General features: G+C 39.6%; 1 protein-coding gene across 1 annotated transcript in view; it reads left to right on the top strand.

Moving 5' to 3' along the window:
- The window catches only part of LOC126278780 (elongation factor 1-alpha-like), a 96,644-nt gene that overhangs the window by 58,583 nt on the left and 19,348 nt on the right, over positions 1-18,713 (top strand). The window contains 1 exon segment of the mRNA XM_049979056.1: positions 13,958-14,138. Within this exon segment, the coding sequence (XP_049835013.1) occupies positions 13,958-14,138 (181 nt within the window).

Genomic DNA, 18,713 nt, shown 5'->3' with positions numbered 1-18,713 from the left:
GCATGACGAATGGTGCGCTCCGAAACATTTGTGTGTGCGCCAGCATTGCTCTCTTTCGGCAGAGATGCCACAGATCACCATCCATCCTACTTTACGGAGCAGAAAAGCCAGCGAACCCCACGTTCTCTGAAGAGTTGTCGACGTCCCACCATTTAGCGCCTAGTGGTAGTTCCACAGTCCTTCTACCTGTTTCCGTACATACGCACGACAGTAGCACGTGAACAGTCGACAAACTTCGCCGTTTTCAAGATACTTGTTCACAGGCTCTGCGTGGCAACAATCCACCATTTGTCAAAGCCACGTATCTCGATGGATTTCCTCATTCGCTGCCCATATCTTCCTAGGGCGATTTACCGTCCGTGTCTGCTCCACTTACACACTTCTCTTAACGCGTCACGTGTCCGCAACGCAAGCAGGTGGCATCCAGCGTCGCGGTGGGAATTCGTCATACTATTTTGGCTTCTCAGTGTATTTATTACATTCTGTACGGAACTTACGTAAGAGCTGTAATATTTTCCTCAGTTTGTCGGATAACTGTGATGTAAATACCAGTACAGCCTGTATTCCTTTTCTTCATCCGTATTTTCTGCAATAGTATGCAAAAATTAAGAACGAAAGTAACTTTCGAGTGATGTTTCAATACCAAGTAACATAGCTCGATGAAACATGGACCATACGTTGTTAAACCTCCTCCAGTGTAGTAGAGAAAGTTACTGCAAGAAGTATGCAATGAGACTAATAGAAATGACATTTTCGCTCAAGGGCAATAATTACACTGAATTCACTAACACTGATGATGGTCCCTTGGACATCAGAAAGGGCGGACACGGTTGTTATTATTGTATGTGATCACCATGGACAGCAATGCGAACTCTGCAACGCTCTTCCCTGCAGGCCCCAAGTTTGGTAATGGATTCTTATTCTAGGAAGTTCCGTTTCTCACCAGAGCGTTTGACAACCGCTGGATGGTCACTGGTGCACGTGGAGGTGCTGCAGAACGTCTCCCCAACGTAAGCTACATGTGCTGGATAGAATTGAACTTGGGGAAATGAACAGGACAGCCCATTCGCCGAAAATTCTCTCTTTCCAAGAACTCCTCCACTTGCGATATTCGATGCGGTCATGCGTTGTCAGCTCTGAGTGCACCCTAGAAAAGACTGATAAAAGGACCTAGACGTACAGTGTCGCAATAAAGGTGGCCGGTGAGTGTATCGTGTTCATATGTCTGGAAGTCAGTACGTCCCATGGAACATTATGCCTTCCCACGGCATAACACCTGGACCACCAAAAGGTGTTGAGCTACCGTGTTTCCTGGAGTATTACGTTTTGGCTCCTCGAGCCATTTGAGAGTTACTACTCCGACTGAATCTGCTCACATTCGAGTAGATGATCCACTTCTCGGTAGTCCAGTCCTTACGCTCTTGGAACTATCGCAGACGGAGCTGTCCTTTTGAAAATGGCGGCTATTGCGTCTTCTCTTTTTCCGGGATGCCTTCTTGTCTGTTGCACAATTTAGCGGTCGTGACACTGACATGACGCCTGCAAGAGGGTAGTCTCTTTGCCCGATGACCAGTACTTTGTGTTCCGTGGCGTGTTCCTTTTTGCGTGCGCTACTGGGAGACCACTGGCAACATGCTCCCGCATTTTCATTTCCACTTAGTAGTTAATATGCTACGGTACTTTAGCAATACCGTCTGTAAGTTCTGCAGAGCAGAACGTTTTCTCTTCCATGCCACAGGTCTAAGACATAATTAGGCAACTTTTATTTTTATTTATTTATTTATTTTTTGATGGATGATGATATTAGCCATGACTATTGACCTTTTTGCACAGTACCAGCAACAGTTTTCTCGAGCTTCTTTGTTAGGCATGACGCTACACCAAATCTTGCGGTTACTTTTGTTTTGGGATGAGTCTGCACCATTTTGTACGAAAGATCTATTCTCCATTGCTACATTACGACTGTTATGGCTATTTCTTCAAGACATTACACGTACTTCCTTGTTTACTGTGACCTTTACCACAAATTCGGTCCCCAGTGACGTTAAAACTAGATTTGGGAACTTGGCAACTACGTCATTTATGTAAATAAACGTGGAATACAGACGTATAGCACGGCATTAAATTAATTCTCCATCGTTAGAAGACATATACTGAAAATACAACAATATGTAAGTTTATATATCTGTGCAAACGCGTGTGGAGTTGAATGTGGAAGTAGACAACTGGTTATGAGTAACAGGGGTGAAAACGTGGTTGGAACGTAGCACCTTCAAATGCCAGAGATTTCAGTAATCTGGTTAAGAATAACTAAAGGACACTAGAAGAACTGAGGTAGTGAAGAAAGGAAAACTACTTTTTTGAATTATGAAATCAACGTTAGTTCAATGGGACCGTTACGCTGTGCGTTACGAATACAGTTAGACATGAAAATAAAAGAAACTGAACTCATTGTAGTTCGTTGAAATTATCATAGAAATTTACAATGTGTTATTTTAACCTGCTAAGGTTTTCTGCTTTATGATCCACATGCAGGTATCGGGACTAACAACAGACATTTTTCTTCCGCTATATTTAAAGCGAAAGTGGTTAAGACACCGCAGTCACAAATTTAGGACACTTAAGAGAAATGTGATGTGATTACTTCGTTTGTTATTGTTAGGTGTCTCATGCAAGTTTATTCGTTAACAGGTGGCTGTCACTTTCGTAACTTTCACTGTGGAAATTATTTAGAACTTGCAAGTACACTGAAGACATATACAACTGACTTTGGCACGTTCTGTACAGCGGTCGGAAGCAAAGACTTTAAATATCGCCTAGTGGTTATGCGTCCCTATGCTTGAACGAAACTGAGTTACCGCTCGCCATTTTTTCTTGTACTCAAGGAAGTCGTCTGATTTGTCATTCCCCTCGCCCCTCTTGACGTTCCTGTAGCTAACTTCAAATGGCTCATGCTAGCTTTATTTTTCTCTCTAAAAAACGTAATCATTGGTGGTTTCTGTGTACACTGAGAGCAACAAGTAAAGGTTTCACGGAAATATGGATAAACTTCTGGATGCAAATAAAACTTCAAGCTGGCTGGAAACATGTGAGTCCACTCGCAACAACTTCTTGTTGCTTCTAAACTGAACATAATTCTTTTGAATTTAAAATTTTAGTAGTAAAATCTATTGTATAATTCTTTGTAATATAAAAAACTTTTATTGACTAGACAGCAATGTACTTCAATTTTATTATTATTGAAAAGACTGAAGGAACGATGAGTTTTACTTGCTGGAAACATACAAGAGCCAAGGTCGCATGAAATATACTTTTATTTAAAACAATTTATTTTTACAGACTTTGTTGTCATCTTCAATCTTAAAAAACCTTTTTGTTATGAAACGTGTTCCTGTTACATTGGACTTCACACCGAGTTGGCAAGTGAATAAAGAAAAACCGATTCTAGAAGATCTGTCATAACTAAAAGAGTTTTGACTGCAATCTACATTAGACAAAACTTGATAACTATTTTCGGTTGTACGCATGAACCATCTTCATATCCGTAAAACAGCCGTGGGAAAAATGGACAAACAATAAGAAAGCTTTGTACTGTAAGTTAGAATCTGAAAAACATATAAAAGATGGACACAATACACAAGGGGAGCCAACTCTAATATCAGAAATGAAGCCATATCAGCTGTGTTGTATGGATTACACGTTCCTGTGTTTAAGATGATCTACCTTTCAAATCGTAAGAACGAGTTGAATATGGATTAAAAAGCATTATCATTAGCAACATTTATGCAATGACATGTATTCTTATTTCCGGCTAACAAGACTAGGACTGCATATTGTGATAAACACCATCGATAGCGAGCTGTGTTGAGGGAATAATTGGAGACAAAGAATCTTAACAAGTTAGTAACTAAATCCAAGTAGTTTTAAAACCATAAAACTAATAAGGAAAGTGAGTTAAAATTACAAGACTGGAAAGCTGTCTGATATAGTTAGTTGGAAACATGCCATACTTCACAGACAAATGATAAGTAACTGTCAAATGACAAAAACATCACATTTAAGTGTAACGCTTAAAATATGGACATACCATCATCCCGCAAAATGCAGGCTATAGAAAAGGAGAATGGTCAGTCGCGTAAGTAATAATTGCTGAAAGTACCCATTATACATATGTAATTACATTACCGTTAGAAACATCTCTGTCACAATTGAAAGTACTGTCAGCTGTTGCAAAGCTGTGAACAACAAATCATACACTATGCAGAAATATTATAAATAAAGGTCTGTGATCAACAGTAGTAAAAATAGACAGAAATACTATGGATGTCTTACAAAGCAATGAACCATCAGGGCGTATAAACTCTCATCCTCATATTATGTACGCAAGTTCATGACCGAAAGTAAAATGCCACAAGCCAACCAGAATGGCAAGACACGTCAACATTAAGAATGACATAATTGTGAATGGACTTGGAGAACTGAAGTAGACAAGAAGATCAACAGATAGCATGGGAGCGCTTCCTTATTAAGTACACTGACACAAATAAATAATAAACCTTAGCGTGCATATATTGTTTATACGAAAGAAGACAGCGATGACTCATGAAAGTAAAGGTAATTTCTGATTTATTCCAAATGAAATACCGGAAATCATTAGTTACAGAAAGTGACCAGAGATCGATTCACCGTCAACAAAATAACGCAAACGATCATAAAGACATATGTAACGGGTAAAGAACCTAGATTCTCATATAGGTGGATACCTTACCTCTTTTATTGACCTTTATCTCACCTATGGTGATCCTATCTCTATATTAAATCCAGCAGCATAATTACACTCCTGGAAATTGAAATAAGAACACCTTGAATTCATTGTCCCAGAAAGGGGAAACTTTATTGACTCATTCCTGGGGTCAGATACATCACATGATCACACTGACAGAACCACAGGCACATAGACACAGGCAACAGAGCATGCACAATGTCGGCACTAGTACAGTGTATATCCACCTTTCGCAGCAATGCAGGCTGCTATTCTCCCATGGAGACGATCGTAGAGATGCTGGATGTAGTCCTGTGGAACGGCTTGCCATGCCATTTCCACCTGGCGCCTCAGTTGGACCAGCGTTCGTGCTGGACGTGCAGACCGCGTGAGACGACACTTCATCCAGTCCCAAACATGCTCAATGGTGGACAGATCCGGAGACCTTGCTGGCCAGGGTAGTTGACTTACACCTTCTAGAGCACGTTGGGTTGCACGGGATACATGCGGACGTGCATTGTCGATGACGGTTTGGATGTACCGTGCACTATTCAGTGTCCCCTCGACGATCACCAGAGGTGTACGGCCAGTGTAGGAGATCGCTCCCCACACCATGATGCCGGGTGTTGGCCCCGTGTGCCTCGGTCGTATGCAGTCCTGATTGTGGCGCTCACCTGCACGGCGCCAAACACGCATACGACCATCATTGGCACCAAGGCAGAAGCGACTCTCATCGCTGAAGACGACACGTCTCCATTCGTCCCTCCATTCACGCCTGTCGCGACACCACTGGAGGCGGGCTGCACGATGTTGGGGCGTGAGCGGAAGACGGCCTAACGGTGTGCGGGACCGTAGCCCAGCTTCATGGAGACGGTTGCGAATGGTCCTCGCCCATACACCAGGAGCAACAGTGTCCCTAATCTGCTGGGACGTGGCGGTGCGGTCCCCTACGGCACTGCGTAGGATCCTACGGTCTTGGCGTGCATCCGTGCGTCGCTGCGGTCCGGTCCCAGGTCGACGGGAACGTGCACCTTCCGCCGACCATTGGCGACAACATCGATGTACTGTGGAGACCTCACGCCCCACGTGTTGAGCAATTCGGCGGTACGTCCACCCGGCCTCCCGCATGCCCACTATACGCCCTCGCTCAAAGTCCGTCAACTGCACATCGGTTCACGTCCACGCTGTCGCGGCATGCTACCAGTGTTAAAAACTGCGATGGAGCTCCGTATGCCACGGCAAACTGGCTGACACTGACGGCGGCGGTGCACAAATGCAACATCGATGTACTGTGGAGACCTCACGCCCCACGTGTTGAGCAAATCGGCGGTACGTCCACCCGGCCTCCCGCATGCCCACTATACGCCCTCGCTCAAAGTCCGTCAACTGCACATACGGTTCACGTCCACGCTGTCGCGGCATGCTACCAGTGTTAAAAACTGCGATGGAGCTCCGTATTCCACGGCAAACTGGCTGACACTGACGGCGGCGGTGCACAAATGCTGCGCAGCTAGCGCCATTCGACGGCCAACACCGCGGTTCCTGGTGTGTCCGCTGTGCCGTGCGTGTGATCTTTGCTTGTACAGCCCTCTCGCAGTGTCCGGAGCAAGTATGGTGGGTCTGACACACCGGTGTCAATGTGTTCTTTTTTCCATTTCCAGGAGTGTATAACCTATAGAACACCCTTGGTGTAAATATGCTACAATTATTTTTCATGTTCTAATTTACTGTGCAAAACTATCGAGGTTATTTTTTCTGAGATTCCTTACAGATCAGAAGATGGTTGTTGTACACAATGAGCTAGTTATCACGATTTACAGCATAACGTAAATTGAGGAATATATATATTAAATGGTTTTTATATTAAAATGTTCTGTTCAAGAGATTACCACTGTGAAAAGACGAACATGTTTTGAGTCGTCTTGCATATTTATATGTATCGAGAAATTTATCCATATTTCGAATAAAGCTGCCCATGTACACAGAAACTAGTCATGTTTTGTCTTGTTTGATCCATTATAAATGGTTCTGTGAAAACAATAGTTTTCCTTATAAATAATTCATCTGAAACCAGTCACGATTTTCTTTGTGTTATTTTTAATACCACACATTTCAGGAAATGATTCCAGTTATCAAGTGCATTTACTTGTGTTTCTTATGTCAATCGAATGTGATGTCGATGTGTGAGATTCAGCTTAATTTCGTCCACTTTACTGTAATATATAAGATAACACTCGATTTTTAGTTCGTTGTCGATCTTTTTGTGAATTTAATGGCGAAATTTAGAATACTTTGTACTTACAGTTTCCTTATTGTCCATTTGTGCAGAATCTCACACACACTAAACATCACACACAATTTGTACACTTTTATACATCGAAAATATTTTACATAAACAAAACAATTACACAGATGTTCCTGCAAGTAGTCAACAGAGATGACATTATAGGTCTGCCACAAAGTATGATATGCTTTTGTACAGAAGTTATTTAACTTAACAATATGGATAATAATTTACTTATGTCTGTTTTACAATTGTGCTTTTTTCTATGTGTTACTATTTTTATTTAAGTATACTATCGAATCATCTAAGGAAATTCACTCATTCACTTTCAAGCTCTCTGTTTAATATTTTATCTTCATATTTTCTGTAATGTGAATATACTCCAGTTCTAGCAATTCCATTTTATGTCCTCTATTTAGTGGGTGGAACACTTTGACATTTACCTCGATTTTGCCAAATGAGTTTCCTGTTTTACGTACATGTGTTTCTGTGGCTGATATAGTGTGTCTGTTGTGTGTGTAGGCTTTTATGTGCTCTGTGTATCTGGTATTGAAATTTCGGCCCGTTTATCCTAGGTAGTACATGGAGCATTCCTGGCATGTGACCTCGTATATTCCAGAGCCTGAGTATGGATCATCCTTACACTTTATATTGTCTATTAATTTTTGTTGTAGTTTCTTAGCTGTAGAAAACCCAAATTTTACTTTGTGATTTTAGAAAATATTTGCAATCTTGTGTGGTATATTGCCATTGTATGGGATACTACATATACAGTTGTTTTTACCTTTTTCTACTGTGGTGCAGTTCGTAACCAGGTCTTTCTGCACGTTGATAACGATTCTGTCAACAATGGAAGCATTGTACCCATTGGCAACTGCAATCATTTTCACTGTGTTTATTTCTTGTTGCATGTTTCCTTGGTTCAATGTTGCCCTATGTACATTTTCCTGTGTGCTGCCTGTTTATGTATATTTGGGTGTCATGAGGTTTCTGGGATTGTGGTGTCTGTCATTGTGTTCTTCCTATGAATTCTGAATGGGCATGTGTTGTTGTATCTTATAATATTTAGGCCCAGAAAGTTGAGTCTTTTATTTTGCTCATGTTCCACTGTAAATTTGATTCTCTTATGTAGATTATTAAAGTAATTTAGAATGTCTTTGATATCTTTGGTATCCCATTTTAGTAACAATAGTGTATGATCTACATATCTCCTATAAGATTGAATTTCTTTACGTTCTTGGCCATTAAATAATTTTTTTTGTAAGTGATTTTGTACATGTAAACTATGGTACCAGATATGCATGATCCCAACGCCAGGGCATATGGATGTTTATACATGTTGCCATTGAAAGTGAAGTAGTTGTAACTTAGGGTTATCTGAAGGTGTTCCATAAATTCAACAATTTCTGTGTATGGAACTATCTAGTGTTTCGTAAGGTTCTTTTATATTACTGTTACAGCTTCTTATAGGCGTAAAGGTGGGTGATATCAAGTGATATAAACTGAGCATCTTCGGAGAGCTTTCTGGTTTTTAGTTCCTTAGCTAGTATCATGCTGTTTTTTATGGAATATGTTGCTTCATATGTATAATTTTTCTTCAGTTCGTTATTCAGTTTTTGTGATAGTTTGTATGTACAGCTATTTATAGAGTTGACCACAGGATGTATCCAGTTTCCATCCTTGTCTATTTTTGGCCATGCTCTTAGGTGTGGTGCTTTTGGGTTCATGCATGTAAGATATTTCTTTTCCGTTCCTGTCAGTGGGAAACATGTGATCTTTAGTTGTTCCTTAATTTCGTTTTGAAATTGTTTTTTGTATCTTTTTCATTGTGCTGAATATCATTAGCATCAAAAAATTCTTGTGTTTTGTCTATGTATTCTTTCTCTTCCATCACAATTAGTGAATTGCTTTTGTCTGCTTTACAGTTATGGAGTGGTTGTCTTAAAAATTTATTATTTATGGATTTTAGTGTCTTTAATCACTTATTGCTTATTTGGGTCTAAAATTATGTTTTTTAATTTCTTTCCCAAGAAATTTGCTTACTTTCTGAACTATTGCTGCTTTTGTATTAGAATTTAATTTTGCATCATCTGCTGCATTTTTAGATTCAACTATAATCTGTTTTAGTGTATGGTTGTTGAGGTTAGGTTTTACAATGCATTTTAGTCCTTTTTGGAGCAGATCATTTTCCCTTTGGCCAGATATTATGTCTGTGTTTTTCACCAGTATATTGTAAAATGTGTGTGTGGCTTTGTCAGTTACCTGTAGGTTATATTTCTAATTTTATTTGGGTGTCAGGGTCTGTAGTTTCTTATTTTGTATATTGCAAATTCACAAATACTCCCTGTCGACTATGTCTTGGATGTGCTTACATGTGCTGTCTTAAACTGTGGGTTCCATGTTGTTTCTGTTTCTATCTGCATGTTTTGTAGCTTTCTTTTTTGTATTCCCTTCTTCTTGTGTAACTGCCTTATTTCGGTTTTCAGCGACAGTTTTTCTCCTTTTTGCTTCATAACTTTTGCTATGCTGATGCTAGAACATATTTTCACTTTTCTGTGTCTGGGCTCACACAATGGCCAAGAATGTATAATCGTCAAGTGTAAACAAACATCACTTTAAGCACATAAAAACTAGCGCTGCCATTATTGACATTAGATTCGTTTTGACTGTCGCAACTTCATACCTTCTGATATACGTGGTTTTTAAAAGACAGCATCGCCTTGCATGTAGCAAGGAATGCCTACATCATGGTTTAGGACAATGCAGGCAACCCACATTAGGGGAATACTGCTTTACGGAAGAAACTGTGGCACTGTTTCCATTATTTAAACTGTAAATATTCCAGAAGATATAAGGTTTAGTTTAGTGAAACTAAGTCTGCCGTCACTAACTGCACCTCTGTTTTTCATTTCTGTAGAATAAAGACAAATACACCATTAAAATAAATAAATAAAAAATAAAAGTGAAAGAAACGCAGCCTTGTGTTGAAAGTGATGTTTGCTTAATTATAGCAATTGTGGACTCCTGCCCAATGAATGAGCCTTTGACATTGGCGCATCCTTGATAAATTGCATTTTTTTACTTTCTTTTTCAGTTTGGAAGTACATGAGGTGGGAAAGTTAGTTGGAAGAACCAGTATACATGTTTCATACAATATTTTATTGACATTTCATTTCTACGTGTTTTCATTGGAATTTAATTTCTGCAGTGTTTCTAACTGCACAGTTCTTCTTTGTTTGAACACTAAGTTGTTTTATATGTTTCTTCACTAGCACATTCTCTGATGTACCCAGTCATATTGTGCTCTCGCCCATTTTGAACTTGGAAGACTGTAACTATGATAATCATAAAAATACAGCACCAAAAGAGTGAAATTGAACCATAAGGTTTTAGTTATAGTATCACTGAATGAGCAACATATAATCAGGATCCGTCGGTGCCTCCAACCGTAATCAGAGCTGGGAACTGAGGAGCCTGATGTTAGCTTGTTGCTGGCCGTTGTGGCCGATCGGTTCTAGGCGCTTCAGTCCGGAACCACGAGGCTGCTGCGGACTCAGGTTCGAATCCTGACTCGGGCATGGATGTCTGTGATGTCCTTAGGTTAGTCAAGGGGACTGATGACCTCAGATGTTAAGTCCCATATTGCTTAGAGCCATTTGAACCAGTTTTAGCTTGTTGGTTTCCTCTTAATTTTCTGACCACCGTGAAATTTTGGTGGCAGTTAACAATGGTTGCCTCAAGGAGCGCTGCAACTCATGTGTTAGCCAATCTACGAAGTTTTAACTCGTTGTTCGGAGGACAGTAATACTGAGACGCGGTCTGCAGCCGAACGGTGGACGGCGCGTTTCAAAGAGACAACGAGTACAGTGAACCTTGTGTGTCTGTCTAGTGCCGTCAGTCAGTGATGTAGAACGTAGCACTGCTGTGTGGTAAGATGATAAATTGTTGCATAAAATTAATGTATACCTGAAATCAGAATCTGCTCGCGACGTGTATACAACGTACCTGTTTTCGTGTTGGTATTGCAAGGCTTGGAGTGGGAATTGCAACGCAGTTCCCGAATTTCAGAACCTCCACGCCGAAATCGTACACTCGACGCGTTGTGAACTCGATTATCTTCGATACACAGTGCTGAATCGGTTTTCTATTAATCTATCCAAATTAGCAACCTAAAGCGGCGAGTACGTCCTGCTGATTCATTTATACAAGGGTTACAAGAGCCCTGGGTCACATTTTAAACGAAAAGTTCATTACTTAATGAGCGAAGTTCTAAGATGTTTCCTGGGTATTTCCATCTAGCAACGAAATTAAACTTAGTAGATTGTGACGTAAGTTCTTTTGTTTTATGTGTACATGTGTAATCAAATATTCACCTAATCCAAAATCTTCATACATATCTGATGGCCCATTAAAGAGATATTTATGGCCTCTAAGGCGTAAGGCGTGGAGCAGAATCTGGCGTTATTGATCCAGATAATATATCAAGGCTAGTGTACTACTGATGGAGCAAAACAAAAATAAAGGCAGCCGTTCAGCTAGCCCCAAGTTTCCATTGTGAACTTCGAGTTCGTTCAGTAGATTCTGGACAGTTTAGCATCATACGAAGCATCACACGTTATGCGGAAGTCCTCTGAACGACATCACAAGTACAGAAAGTGAATCTGCAACAATACAAATACGACCCCCTCCTGTAGACAGCGTTAGTGTCCCATTTATGGGTTTCATTGAAGCTGACGCTTGTCACTATTGAGGACATAGATGGATGAACGGTAATTGGTTGCTTTTAATGTAACAGAATCTTCAGAAACCTGCCGTCGCCTTAGCACACTGTTACTTTCTATAGGATGTTTTATTTATTGATTTAAATCACCCTGCATGTTACACAACATTTCCCACAACTATAAAGGGACCACTAAATCCCACTATGTATTAAAAATGAAAGAAGCTGTAAGTGTAATGAAATTTTCATTCTGCAGCTTGCGTGTGGATGTAACATACAAACATGAGACTCATGTCATGAAGAAAGTATATCGCACAGTGGGCACACTTACTTTAGAGAATGCTGACTGTTTACAGGTAGAACACCTGTTTCCTGATGAATAGAATGATATCTGGTTTCTCTTGCAAATCAGAAAACAATTAGTGTAATTAGATATCTACACTTAGTTGGAAGATTGCCTAGGGGACTCATGACCTCAGATGTTAAGACCCATAGTGCTTAGAGCCAAAATTGCCTAAAATGCATGAATTCCAAAGTGTCCAGTATGCATACATATAATGTAAAGTCTTAGAATTTTAAGCGAGTAGTTAGTTAATTTCTTACATAACAATAATTATGATGAATAAATGCACATTGATCAATTCACATGATAAGACGTAAACCTACAATAAGCAAAAGATTTATCTGGTATAATGAATTACATTCTAAAAGACTGGCCATCTAACATTGGAAAGAAGAAACGAGCGATGAGAAAAGAAAATCCTTTTCGTCATTTTCTGTATAAAAAATACGCTTGTTTCACAAATGCTCAGAAATGGATATAGCTATGGTTCATTTATACAAAATATTATTTCACAGTATTGTAACTCTCAAATCCTGTTGGGAGAAAGATATATTGCCTTGTAATGTTACTCAGGTTGTACTGATGTAGCATACAAGCAAGTGACGGAAATTCTTCGGTATCGTACATTGTGGCTTCGCTTCATACCACGTAAAGGGGTCCGTGCACTAAAATGTAAGTTCAAAAACGAATACGAAATAGCAGTGTCTGCGTTGTTAAGAAGTGTGATGAAATGTTCCTTCGGGCAAACAGGCTGGTCCGAACAAATATCTTCTGCAGGGACTACAGTCACCAAGAAATAGGGGAAATTTATTAGCGCTTGTAAACATTAACAGCTGTCTTTGTGTATTGGAATGGCGATAACGAAAATTTGTGCCACTGCGGATTTCCGTCTTTCGGTGAGTGTTCGCCTTACCCGCTTCAACCATATGAGCAATACTCATGGGCAGACCCAAAGTCCAAAATGTCGTCGACCATTTGAGGCAACATGCACGCCGTCAGGCATATTTCCGTCCGGAAAGGATATACAGGTTGAGAGTCGGGGGCCTGGTACTAGCGAATAAATGCGAAATAGCAGTGCATGTGTTATTAAGAAGTACACGCAAGCATGTCCGAAGGAACATTGCCCCGATCTTCTTCTACACTTCATATGTTTCTCCCACTCACGTACCCGGTGAATAAGAGCGGACTCACTCGTCAACAACATGTAAGGAAAATCATAAGCTCTAGCGGGGCTACTCGATTGACTCATCAAACTGGGACGGATTTACCCTGGATTATGAACTTGTAACATTATGGTACTAAATTCACTTTCCACGATGATCATGTAATGATCATACAAGTAACCAGTGGTGAATGAGGTTAGGATTTACTACGCTTCAACTGCGCTTTTACATTAAGTCAAATGTTGGAAAACAAAGGCTAGGGCGACTGGAACGTACTGGCGTTGCAGTACGACGACACTTCCGACATATTAAATCTGTCTGAATGCTTGCTTCTTTTGGGAAGGTGCACAAAATAAGTTTTCGACAGAAATGGTGCATTGGCTACGCAGTGAACTCATATTAATGGAGAATGGGCTCAAATCCCCATCGTTCCACGGCGGTGTCTAAATCTCTTAATGTGAATCCCAGGATGGATGTTTTGAAAAGGACGCGGCCGATTTCCTTCCGCATGCTTCTGCTTCTTTTGTATACTATCTCTTACACCTGTCTTCGAAAGGAGGATATTAACCTCACACCTAGTCTATAGGACCATTTAAGTATTACCGTGCTGTATTTTTCGAACATGTTATACCGACTGCTGGAATCAATGCGATTTTAAATAATTATCTCCAAAATGATATTGCAGAGCAGCAGTTCTCAAATACATGTTGTGATAAGCGTTTCAGAGTACCACAAGTTATCCTTCTCTCTGGTACAACTGCAGTGAGAGAAAGAGGAAAACGTTTTTCTAAGCTGCTGATGAGGGAACTGCATAATGTGATTCTTTTAACTGGAGAAGAATCAAGTGAGATTTTTGGAGATGTAAAGTGAGGATCTGTGAGCAGTTTTGCGTAAGTGTATTAATCTTTGGATGTTATCAGGAGTAGAGATAGAGAATATTCCCGCATGTGACATCTTTGAAAATGTATTTGACAAATTTAATTTTTATTGTTATGACATTTGTGTTTAATGAAAGATATTCTCAGGAACTACTGCCGAGTTTATGATCCTGTTTTGACTAGCAGGTACACTGATCGACGAGGGAGGTTTTTGTATATAATTTATAAATATTTCATACAAATTGGCTTAAGTATGACGTATTTAGTTGTGAAAGGGACACAATTACCACAAATATGGACAGGGAAAAATGTGAGGTAGCTGTAAAGGATCTCGGATTATCAGGCCATCTCCGTCAAATAACAACAGTAAAATCAGGCATCGAATCATTCCCTAAATTACAAGCCTAAAAACGACATCTATCAGAAATAAAAATAAAAGGTTTTTCAAAAGAGAAAGGAAAACAAAGCTGGGATGAAGTGTATAAGGAAACCAATGTGAATATGAAATTCTCTAAATTCTCCACATTGTTTCAATTGAACTCTGATAAGCCATTTCCAAAAGTATGCATATCTGTATCAACATCTCTCAAAAACAGTTGGACAACAGCAGATATCAAAAGTCCTCCCACACACTTAAACACCTGAGTTCCATGGAAAAGATTCACAGTGAACCAGAAATCTTAAATTTCTATCATAGATACAGAGAGATCTCTAGGTAGCTGCTGATTGCTACATAAAAGTCATTTAGTGACAAAATAATTTATAATGCAGAGAATAAAAGCTAAGCAATCTGGCATGTTATAAAAAAGGAAACGGGGAGAGGCAAACATATGCAGAATAACATACTGCTAAGGGAGGGGGATAAGGTAATAAATGATCCACAACGTTAAGCAAACTATGTAAACGAGCGTTTTTCAAGTATTTCAGAGAAGTTACAGCAAAAATTCCACGAAACAAACGTATCACCTGTAAATAATATTGCACTAAATACAATGACGTTACTTCCAACCTCAGAGAATGAAGTCAACAAAACTGCTCAAAACAAAAAAATAAATTGTCAGCAGGCTTAAAAGGAGTATCAATGAGTGTACTGAAACAATGCATAGGTATTATACAATGCCTCTTAATAAATATAATAAATGAATCCTTCACGTCAGGGACATTTCCAGAGCAGTTAGAACAGGCAAGAGTTGTACCTTTGCTTAAGAAAGGTAAGTCAGAAGACATAGAAAATTATCGGCCCATTTCCCTTCTGTCAGCATTGTCAAATGTCATAGAAGCAATTATGAAACCCATATTAAAGGAGTATCTGAATAAATACAATATTTCAAGTGAGCCACAGTTCGGTTTCCGAAGTCGCAAAAATACGGGGTCAGCCATAGTAGAATTAAAAAAATTGCTACTTGATGCTCCTGATAGAGATGAGTGTGTCACAGGCTTATTTTTGGATCTTTCTAAGGCGCCGAACACAACATTCTATTAAAGAAATAACAGGCATTAGGAATAAGAGGGGCAGCTAATGACTGCTTTCGATCATACCTAACACATAGGGTACAAAGAGCAGAAATAACATATACATCAAATAGATCAAAACACTTAGTAAAACATTTATCACAATCAAAATACATTAATGTAGGGGTTCCATAAGGTAGCATATTAGGACGAATGCTGTTGCTGATATACATCAATGACTTTCCTAGTAGTGTTACTCATGGTGAAAAAATTCTCTTGGTAGATGACAGCAATATTATAGTCACTGAGAAAATAAGGGAACTCATTGCAAAGAAAGCAAATGAAACTCTCAAGGAAGTTTATGATTGGTCAATAAGCAATAAAATGACATTGAACATAAAGAAAACTAATGCCATGAATTTGAGTTTGAAGAGAAAAAATGGCCATGTTAAATAAAATGTAGATGCCACATCTATAGACTGTGTAAAAAATGCAAAGTTTCTAGAAAAGAATATTGATTCTCAGTGGAAGTGGTGTGAACACCCAAATGTACATGGAAACAGAATGTCATCAGCATGTTATGTCCTTAGAATCCTATCATCTGTGTGTAACATGCAATGTCTTTTAGTTACATATAACTCAAATGTACATTCAATTCTTAGCTATGGCATACTTTTTTGGGAACCAAACACACAAAATATGAACACAATTTTCAAACTCCAGAAAAGAGCCATAGGAATAATAACCAAAAATAGCTGTCTAGCTCATTGTAAAGATCTGTTCAAAACAATGGGGATTTTAACTGATCCATGTGAATACATTTATCAGTCAGTTGTGTACATCAAAAGTAACATTGGTAATTACTGCACAAACAGCTCTGTCCATGACCATGCAGCAAGAGATAGACTCAACTTACATATACCAAGAAAAAACTAAAACTTAACACTAAATTACCAAAAGAGATTAAGGAAAATGAAAAAATACACTTTTTAAAAAGACAGCTAAAAAGTATCTGTTATGCAATACATTTTATACATTTAAGGATTACTTAGATAAAACAGAGGAGGAGCTGGATAAAAAAGTTATACAAATAAATAATAATAATGATTATAAAACATTCAACATTCCACATAACACCTTCACTTTGTGTTCTTTTTCCTTCTTCTTTCCTTTCTAGAAATACTTACCCTGAAGTTATGCATAGCGCAATACTAAGACTTACAATTCTAAGATCAATGGTTTTCAATTCTTTACGCATGGGATTAATTTTGTTTCGTTTACCTAAAGAACATTTTGCAGCAGCGCAGCATATGACTCAAATTTCTCTTTTCTGCTTTTTTTGAGACAAACATAAATGCGACACGATTCTTTGCGTGGATAGGCACAAGTTGTTATCGTTTTAAAATTTTCAAATTATACAGAAGGCTGATAAAACAAATTCCAATTATGTGAAACAGGTTTAGGTTTTTTAAAGATTACAAAGACATGTTCACGACCTACCTGAAGTGCATTCAGAAATTTCTTGTAGGTGAATACATAATATTTCCATACATTTCTACAGATGACTGAGGACAATTTACGCTTCCCTCAGATTATGATCCGCAATTCGCACTCTTTTTGGTGCAGATTCTTCGAACAACCGGCAGTGAGTTACACAGCTAGGAAGTATCCTAAAAAAATTAACCAAAGTAAAATATAACCTCCTCATCATAAGGCTGTGATGTGAGACACACATTTTGAAGTAATCAAAAATTATTCTCCAACAGTTTCCCTGCAATTGTCTGAGAACAACCACATAGTGTAAACAGGTGAAACGGGGGTATTTGATGTTTTATTTCTTGTGCTTCAAGTAAAGCGATAATCGAAAAATTACTTCAGCCTCTCTGCTTCGTTCACATAGAGCAAGGCAGCAGATGACTCAGTTTTCAGCTTTCTGCTTTCCTTGAATCAAAAACAAGACGTGGTCAAGATTGATTACGCGGCATGGTGAAGAAGTCTGCCATAAGCAGTGCACGACAAATATTTGAGGCAATGAGCCTCAACAGTTCACCACAGTGGGTACTAAACGTCACAAGAAGAGTTCAGTAGCACGAAGTGGACATGCATATCATACGTGTTTTCTTTAATTATTTTATTCCTTGTGTTAATTGTGCCACGTCACCAAAGCCCCTATGTATGTCAAACCATTCACAAGAACACATTATAATATCATTAGGATAAAATATTTACATTGGTCGTAAAATATTAGTCACATCACATTGTGCTCCCATCATTGCCGTGACATATGGAACAAACACAATGATCAGCCCGAATACTTTGATCAAGTACATACTACCGATGTAAACACATCCATGCGACAACTGGCGAGGAATAACTGCTAGTGAAACACACGCACGTTGTGTGTAGTGTCACTGAGCGTGCAGTCCGCGTGTACAATGGGGAAGGCGCGCTTTGTATATGAATTTGATCGGAGGCTCGGCACGATCATTTCGGAAACTACTCCATTTGTCTGGTGTTCGAGGAGTTCTGTGGTGAGTGTCTTGAATACGTGGTGAAACCAAGGTGAAACTAATTCCAGACGTCGTCGGGTTGGGTGGCAATCCCTCATTACAAATGTCGCACGCCGTAAGCTAGGCAGACTGGTAAAACAAGACACGCGGAGAACTACGGGTGAACTAACATCAGACGTAATTGCTGGGCACAATACAAATGTGTCTGAACATACAGTGCACCGAACACCGCTAACGATGGACGTCCGCACCCGACGACCCATTCACGAACCAGCGTTAGCAACGTGATATCGGCAACTACGACTGAGATGTGCATTTGACCATCGGCGCTGGATGTTGGCGTAGTTTCAGAGCGTTGCCTGCTCTGACGAATTCCGATACGTTCTTCATCATGCTGATGGGAGGCCGCAAATTCGTCGTGTTCCAGCGGAACAGCACCTTGTCACCCATACTGCCAGACAGACCAGCTGGCGGCGGCTACATTATGCTCTGAGAAACATTCACGTGGGCATTCGTGTGTCTACTGGAGCTCGTGAGAGGCACCATGACGGCCAAGAAATATCGTACACTGGTTGCTGACCACATACACTCCTTCATGACG

Source organism: Schistocerca gregaria, chromosome 6 (genome assembly GCF_023897955.1).
Source record: "Schistocerca gregaria isolate iqSchGreg1 chromosome 6, iqSchGreg1.2, whole genome shotgun sequence".
NCBI classification, from domain to species: Eukaryota; Metazoa; Arthropoda; class Insecta; order Orthoptera; family Acrididae; genus Schistocerca; species Schistocerca gregaria.
Note: the sequence above shows the minus strand (reverse complement) of the source record. Positions and strands in the feature narration are given on the sequence as shown.